The sequence below is a fragment of the Cyprinodon tularosa genome, unplaced genomic scaffold (assembly GCF_016077235.1).
Source record: "Cyprinodon tularosa strain WSP-4 unplaced genomic scaffold, ASM1607723v1 ctg4, whole genome shotgun sequence".
Classification (NCBI taxonomy): Eukaryota; Metazoa; Chordata; class Actinopteri; order Cyprinodontiformes; family Cyprinodontidae; genus Cyprinodon; species Cyprinodon tularosa.
Genome location: NW_024039118.1, coordinates 394,435 through 403,167, shown reverse-complemented (window position 1 = coordinate 403,167; position 8,733 = coordinate 394,435). Strand labels below are relative to the sequence as shown.

General features: G+C 37.6%; 1 protein-coding gene across 1 annotated transcript in view; it reads right to left on the bottom strand.

Annotated features, from left to right (window-relative positions):
• Positions 1-357: 357 nt before the first annotated feature.
• The window catches only part of fam49bb (family with sequence similarity 49 member Bb), a 61,546-nt gene continuing 53,170 nt past the window's right edge, over positions 358-8,733 (bottom strand). The window contains exons 7-12 of the mRNA XM_038297920.1: positions 8,139-8,216; positions 4,766-4,882; positions 3,894-3,973; positions 3,678-3,804; positions 2,944-3,014; positions 358-1,153 (exon numbers count right to left, since the gene is read on the bottom strand). Of these exons, the coding sequence (XP_038153848.1) occupies positions 1,090-1,153; positions 2,944-3,014; positions 3,678-3,804; positions 3,894-3,973; positions 4,766-4,882; positions 8,139-8,216 (537 nt within the window). The 3' untranslated portion in view covers positions 358-1,089. The remainder of the gene's footprint in view (positions 1,154-2,943; positions 3,015-3,677; positions 3,805-3,893; positions 3,974-4,765; positions 4,883-8,138; positions 8,217-8,733) is intronic.

Genomic DNA, 8,733 nt, shown 5'->3' with positions numbered 1-8,733 from the left:
TTTACTAATCTCTTCTCTGATATCATTTGCGCATCCAAAACATTTACCGGTAAGTGTGATGGGAAAAAATGCTTCTTATTTTAAAGAGTTTTAAAAACATAGCCTTATGCTGGGTTCCCTCATGTTAATGATATGCAACAGAGCCCATGAGTGAAAGCTGGTGTCATTTCTGAGAAAAGCAACGGTTTGTGTTCAGGGGAACAGATCTGAAATGTTTTCACGTTGCCACTTTTGAGGTCAAATGTGAGAATATTCTAACTTTTCACACAAAGGAATAGTGCAGTAAATACTAGCTGAAAAAGAAAGCGTAGTAAAACATTTTTGGGGGGGTATTTTATGATAAAGCTGACAGAACAATTTTGTTTTTGTAGAAAACAAGAGTTCTACCTTTAATTTCTCCAGCCACATAATATTGTACATTTACAGTACAGATCCCAGATTTCATTTTGATTCTGCACGCCTCACAGTTTAAAGTTTGCAACTGAAAAATAAAACAACGAACAAAAAGACATATGCACAAATTAAAACTTATAAAAATATAAAAACAGTACTCTTAAATCTCATGTTGACAAGTACCATTTCAATAACATAACTGATAAAGCACAAAAGAGCAAAATTTAACTATTACTTTTTTTTTAAATAGAAGGAAAGACATTTTTATCATGCAGAAGTTGTAATTAAATAACCAATCAAACAAAATAATATATACTTCTCTATATATCTCTCTGAAGATTTCAAGTCAAAGCACTCCCCTCCCTTTACACAGGGAAAAACAAAATTAAAACAAGAAATGTTTAAAAACACCAGAGGGTTGGCGATGCTTTCAAGAGCTGCCATCTTTAAATGGCCTTATGTTGAAAACATCGCATCTCGGCGTCATCTGTTTGGCACAGAAAGAGACGTCGTAATGGCAGTAGCATTTTGCATCATAAAAATGGGCGGAGCTGAGCTGATTTTCCGAGAAAAAAAAGGTAATGACAAGACAAAAAAACAACAACAAAAAAACCAACGAATTCAAAACATTCTGTGCAGCTAAATCCGTCAGGACAGCGAGTGGTGCTTCTCCCCAGCAGTGGTTGCAGCTCAGTCCTACTGCAGCATGCTCTTGATAGTCTTGTTGGTTGATTCATCATTCAGATGCTTGGTTGTGTACCTGCAGTGCAGGGAAGACAAAAGACCAGTTATATAAGTTGCATAACATCCATCCTTCATCTGTACCCGCGATCGACAGAAAAAAAAAAAACTAACAACCACTCATTCTCATACCTAAGTGGAACCAGTTAACCATTGAAGTTACGTTTTTGGTTTTTTGGCAGTGAGAGAAAGCCTGAGTATCCAGACAGAATTCACAATTAAATGGGCAAAAGTTGTTAAATCCACCCAAACTATGCAACACTGCTACCAACTGTACCACAATAAACAACAAAGCACCTCAACGAATCATCATTTAAATCATTAAAACAGAGACACTACAAATAATAAATGACCCAAATTTTTATTATTTTGCTAATCAATTAATCTGTTGATTATTTTTTTGATTCATCGATAAATAATAGGATAGTAACAGGTTCCGTACTTAAGTATATATACAGAAATAAATCAGGTGAAACTAAAACTTTCCAACTTAAGGAGTTTTGATTTAGCATATTGACAGACGAAAATTTTTTTTATCTTAAATGCAAAATCTTTACTTTTTTTATACAATTTTGATATATTTGCTGCTCTAAATCGGTTGCTCTGTCAGCTAAAGCCATGTTTTAGAGTCTCTATACCCTCTATAACGATTAATCGATTACTAAATTAGTTGAAGATTATTTCAATAATCGATTAATCACGATTAATCATCATAGTGACGTTGAAGTTCTTGATGAATCGTAAGGAGTTAGAAATGATCCAAACTGATTCCTTACAGGAAAAATAACTCAACCAGTACAGTGCAAAAGTATTTACACTGCTTGGACTTTCACAATAAAGCTACAGATTTTTGGGGGGTATTTTATTTTGAAAGATTATCATCACGTTTCTAGTTGAAGAATGTTTTTTAAAATTTTAAATATATATCTGAAAGGTAAAATATTACTGCATTTAGTTTAATTTGCAGTGAAGATTGAAGACGAAGTCGGTCAGGAGCAAAGAGGAGATGGATGGAGCAAATTTATAGGTCATTCCTGAAATGAAAGCGGTTAGAGGGTGTAAAAGAGTCAAAAACAGGACAAGCCTCAGCCAAAGCTACTAAGAAATGGCCTAGTCAAAGTACAAATCTAAATCCGCTAAAGTTACCAAAAAATGTTGACCCTATTTTAAGCAGAAATCTTAATGATGCCTCAAGCTAAAAAGAGCTCAAGAACTTCATGCAGAAAAAGGCCCTTTAAAATCCAACATTTAATGACCGATTTTTAAAAAAAGGTCAAAACAAATATAAATAAACGGACATCATGTATTTATTTGAGTCAAATTTTAGAGGGGGTGTTATCTGTATTTTAATGTTGAATAAAAGTTAGGTGCTGCCCTGATGGAGCATAAATACAAATGTTATCCTTTCACCAGGTGTGGATCTCCTGTATTTTGTCATCCTGTCAGATAAGAGCTGTGATTGGTGATGATAAATCTGTTAACACACCAACATGACCGGCGGACAGGAAGTGGTGGTCCGCCTCTGGCCGATTAAAGAGAGATACAGAAGTGGGGCTGGCCCAGATTATGACCCGTCTCTGTGAGAGGCGGTGGGGGACAGGGACTGTGAGGGACAAGGTGTCTGATGTAATCTGCTTGTTTTTTTGCGCCTGCTTTGACGGGAAGCTAGAAGAAGGCTCACAGTGAGTCAAAGAGCCGAGAGGGGAGTGAAAACAACCCAAAATGTTCCAAAAGGGAACTTCCTCATGGTAACAGTCTGCTTGCTTTACACACGCTAGCTCCAATCAAAACATTTTAACATGCGCTCACCTGAGAGCATTAAGAAGGCCTTCTACGCTGCTTGGAGGCTGATCTTTGAGGACTTTGATGCAGCCTTTCATCTGCAAAGAATAAAAAAAAAAAAAAAAAAAGTTTAACAAAGAGTTTCTTCGCCTTTTACATGCAGAATAATACCAGAGTTGACCAGAATCATTTTTCAGTTTTTATAGATTAAGGCTGCTAAATCGAAATAGTCACAAGAGGGAAGGACTCATAGAGGACAGAAGAAGGGAGGAAAGAAAAATGAATGATGACTTAAGAAGGACACAAAAAAGGAAGTTGGAAAGGAAGGATCAGACAGAAGAAGAGGGAAGGAACTATGGGAGGAAGAGAATTAGGAATAAATATGAGTAAGAAAAGATGAAAGAAAGGAAAGAAAGACTAGCAGAAGGAGGGATGGCACAACAAGGAATAAAGGGAGGAAAGTTAGAAAAGAAAAATAGGTATGGGAAGGAGAGAAGGAAGAGAGTAAAAATGGAATTGAAGAATAATGGAAGAATGAGGAAAGAAAAGAGTGAATCTAAAAAGAACAGAAGGAATCAGTGATAGAAGACGGGGAACAATGAATAAAGAAAGGCGGAAAGATGGCGGGAAAGTGGGAAGGAGATAAGGAAATGAAAAAGGAAAGGATATCACTTTAAGGCTATACACTAAAATCAATCTCAATACTTTACCAGCCTCTTTAAGTGTAATCAGAGTTACAATCAGCACTTTGCTGGGCTTACATCGATTTTAGATGACTTTGCAAACGCTCCAACAGGATGGACGTAGTCGTACAGGATGATGACTCCCACCATCACCCTGAGACAGAAGGACACCGTCTCCTCGCTGTTGAAGCGGCTGCGATATTCTCTGAAGGAGACAGAGAAAGGGAGTTTTTATTAACGTTTATTAACTTAAACAAACTTGAGCAGACAAAGAGGTTACAGAACGTCACTTACGGCGTTTCCAACATGACTTTACAAACACTGGCCATTGTGCTTAAGCAGTCTGTTGTGTTCTCAATGGGCAGGTTCTTGTTCTGAAGAAGAAAAAAAGAAAAATATATGGTCAAGCTTCCTAACCGGTCTACAAGGAATGACGTGGCTGTTTCTATTTTCTTTATTAATTTTTAGCGGTCAGCCCTAAAGGCTTTAGGAGGTTCACTCATAGAATCTATAATTACACAAATTAAATAATCCTCAAGAGTGAATCATACCATCTTTCATGTTCTAACAACCTTGATATTAAAACTACATCAGTGTCTTCTGGCCCTTAAAACCTTTACTTATCTTAAACGTCCGCTCATAGATCTTATTATCAAATATCATATATTATCTTAAAAATAATCTGTCTTCAAATGCTTTATAGCATTAGGCCTTGATTCAAAATCATTTACACCCATTTTTTTTTTTTTTTTTGCTATTGTAATTTAAATGTGTTTTGATTGTGGTTTTATGTAATAATACAACACAAAGTAGCACATAACTGTAAAATGGGAGGAAAGTTATATGTTTGTTTTGAATAATTTTCTTTGTTTAAAACTAACACTGCACACAAGGTCCAATAATAAAACAAAGAGGTGGCAGAATCATGCTGTGGTGCTGCTTTTCTGTCCAGGGATAGAGAAGTTGGTTAGAGCCAAATGGAACTTAATGGAACTGAAACATGAGAATTAATAAAGAAAAAAACTAAATGTAAAGCGAGAGTTACATTGGAACGGTTATTAGGCAAGGTGTTATTACACAATAATACCTTGCCTTCATCAGTTAGAGAAATTCCCATAAAACACCGTCACGTTTATGGTTTCAGCACCACATGGTTGGTCTCTCACCTCAGATACGAACTTGGTTGTGCCGTCGCTTAGCGCCTTCAGCATGGGAGTGGCGTCAGCATAGAACAGAGATATCCGATTGGCCAGCTCGTTGTTGACTTCATTCTCACCCTCTGCCTGCAAATCAGAAGGAATAAAGTCAGGCTGCCTGTGATCATTTAACCTGCAGACCTTTCCTCCATTGTTCAGGATGCCTGACCTTAATAAAAATTCTTATTGGGACCTTAAGCTGACCCTGATAATAAAAAGAGCTGCTATCACAGCTAGCCGCCATGAGAGACTACACAGCCATGGAAAATTAGAATGAAAAATGTCAAAGTAATGAAACAAAGGTGATAGCGAATAAACTGAAGTAATCTAAAAGCCATCTCTTCCAGTTTTCACTCCACATAGTCGGCATATTGGAGGATGGAGATAGAAACCATTAGATATCTGGTTTTGCTCCAACAGCCTCAGTGGACTGGGTGTGAATAATATAAAGAGATATTTTATCCAATTAAATAATGACAGGAAAACACTGATATGAACCGCTTCACCCCTTAGTTTCCCAGCTGACTATCGCTGAAACACCAAAAACACCTGGCAGCTAACAGAACAAGGTGTCTCTTCAAGAACCTGTGCTAAATTCGTCTGCATATTTAAATAAAATAAAACAACAAGGGAACATTTTCCTGCTGTCAAGAGAAACCCTGACAGGATGAGAACAAATCGCCCAAAACTTTCAAACCAATTCAGGTTTTAACGAACCCTGACAGATGTGTTCAAAGACCGCCTGAGCGGGACAGATGCGTTTCATCTCGGATGTCTGAATGATTCACGCTTCTGAGCGGAGACTAAACCGAGCTGTGAGGAGGGACGGCAGTCAGGGTGTCTCTTAGAGCTGACAGGTTCCCAGTGATGGCTTGTCTGGGCCCATTTCCCTAATGGAGAACTCAGGATTGAAGGGAGGAATGCTTCCGTCAGACAGGTCACAGCAGAGAGCAGACTCCATTCATGAGCTTTAACAAGTGTCAGACCAGGACAGATCAGCAGAAGTTCAGCATGAATGATATAAGACTTTTTAAAGGCTCAGCGGTTTCTATGGCTCATAAAAACATCTGCTTTGAAACTTTAAGATTTAGATCACATGACTGTTTTTATTTTAAACACGCTGACTCTTTTTATGCCATAAGTTATATTTAATCCTCACCAAAGCCATCAGATTTAGCTGGGAACTAATCAATGGGACAGTTTTGGAAACAAGTGTGGAGAAATCAGCAAACAATGATTTCCTCATATGTCAGGCAGGAATAGATCATCAAAATGCACCTGGATGTGATGCTTTATTGAGATGGGACTTTTCATGGCAGATATGAACCATAGGGGTCGTTTATTCAACAAAGGATAAGAAAAGCCTTCATTGCCCCACAGTGGGGAAATCCTGTTGTTACACTGGTAAAAACAAGAAGAAAAAAGAAAACAAAACACACAGAACAATAAGGAATATGAAAAAAAAAAAAAAAACAAGTATAAAAGTTACGGGTATCTAAGAGATCATCATCATCTGTAAGACACATGTTAAGGAGATTAGAATAGCGCAAAATTAGTAATCAGATCAAAGTTCTGTATTGAGATTAGAGTCCCAGGTTGGGTGATATGAACACTGAAGGTGATGTCTTGACAGCTCTTGTCAATAATCAACATTGTGCAGAATTTTTCATTGATTTGTCCAAAGCCTTTAACTCTATAAACCACATTTGACTCAAGGAGAGGCTGACCAATGTTGGGTTATCTAAAAAGGCATTTAGATGGATCGGTAATTAGCTAACTTGCAGATCCCAATGTGTTAAAGCAGATAACATTTTTACAATATCCTCTCATTAACTAAAGGAGTGCCCCAAGGCTCTGTTTTGAGGCCCCTCTTATTTAGCATCTATGTGAACAATGTTGACCAGGATCGTATGGACACCCATTACCTTTCTATGCTGATGATATGCTCATCTACAAAAAAAAAAACTCTTAGTGCCAGTGTCTCTACCTTACAAAATGATTTTAACACCGTTCTTATTTTTCTACTAGATTTTACTTGAAATGCAAGTAAGATCAAGTTGATGTTATTCTGAAGAATAAAGAGCAATTCATTTTTTTTCAATATTTGAATTGGTATTTGAATTGACAACAATCTTAGTTTCCTATCCAAATAGTCAACATGTCCTTTAAAAGCAAGATGGAAAATTTTCTGAAACCATAAATAAACTATTATGGTTTCGATTCAAAAAGGAAACTTGTCGCTGCAACATTTACTGCCGTTTCTGGATTCTGGTGACCTTATTTATATGAATGTCTGACCTCAAGCAATTAAAATATGGGACTCTATCGTGTCTTTGTGTGGTTTATCAAAACCTGTAAGCCTTGCACACACAACTATGTGAGTTACTGATTGGTATGTGCTCATTTATAAGACTACTCTACATCTGCTTCCCTCATATCTGTGTGAATATATTCAATGGATTTTTTTAGAGTTTTTTTCTGTGCTTAATAATAAAAAGGCACCTATAAGCGTTCCTTTTCAAGGAATCGGTTCTGGATTTGATCAATCTGAAATACAATAGCCATGAATTGTATAGCTCTAGACCGAAAAAATTATTTGAATTGAAAACTAAATTAAAATTTAGGAAACATTTATTTGAAAATCAGCATTTTTATTCACTTTTTTCCTCAGTTTTGTATTGGTGAGATAAGATACTTCGAATTTGAATTTAAATTACAAGAAATGCAGAAAAAATAATACTCTTCGGGTACTCCGGCTTCCTCCCACAGTCCAAAAACATGACTGTTAGGTTAATTCTCTTCTCTAAATTCTCCTTAGGTGAATGTGCGTGAATGCTTGTTTGTCTCTTTGTTGCCATGCGATGGACTAGTGACCAATCCAGGGTGTACCCCGCCTCTCGGCCATAGACAGCTGGAGAGCAGCCCTCCCCAGTACAGCCAAAAAAATAATAATTTAATTACAGTAGAAACATCTGTAAAAACAAGACATTATTTATGACTCTTGATGGGTAAAAGGGAAAGTCAGGAACCATCAAAGGTCTTTTTTTTTCCAGATCCTGACCTCAAAGCACTCTTCATATCCTGTAATAACGGATAGATACCATTTTCATGATCATGGGATTAATAAAGTATTATTGAATTGAACTGAAGTGCTTCCCCAGGTTCCACAGCCTGCACCTAACTGTGTTCATGTGTTAACACAAGAGCATGAGGGTTCTTGTGCTTCCTGTAGGGATATTCCAAAGTTCTGATCTATAAAACCAAAAAGGTGGCAGCCTCTTCTTCCAAAATATCTCTACCTACCTTAACTTGCGTCACAAACCAGAGAGATAAATGTGCTCACCGGAACGTTATTGATCCGCATTCGACTCAGGGTTCTCCTGTAGTAGCTGAAGTCGTTCTGAATGGCAGGATTTGTCATCTGAAAAAGGGAGGGAAATAAAAGGAAACAATGAGTGGGGAATGTCTGCTGTTAGCACAGCCTGCAGCAGGACGGAGGGTTCAGGATCAAACCCGCCGCTACGCTGTTGTGACAGAACGCTTTAGCCAGCAAAGCAGAAATGCAGCTTTGGGCAGGAATGACAGAAAAAGAGCAAGGATACAATTACGGTTTTATTTGCTGAACTGAATTTAAGTCGTCTGACACCGATTCGGCGTCTAATATCCCAGTCCTCCCTCTCCTCCTGTCAGAAAATATTTGGCTTTTCTCCTCATTTTCGGGGAATCAGCTGCACAGTTTCTGACAAGAGGGGTAAAGCTATAAAATGTGCTCTTAAATGAGAGACACATATCTGGGACATTACTTACACTGAGAGCTTCACACCTACTTTAAAATATTAAGCTTATTTTGACCTCCTGCTAAAAGGAAGCTGGCCAATGAGGGAGCTTCTTACAAACTGGTACCACCAGTGGAAGCTCATTATGTGGGTAATTATCCT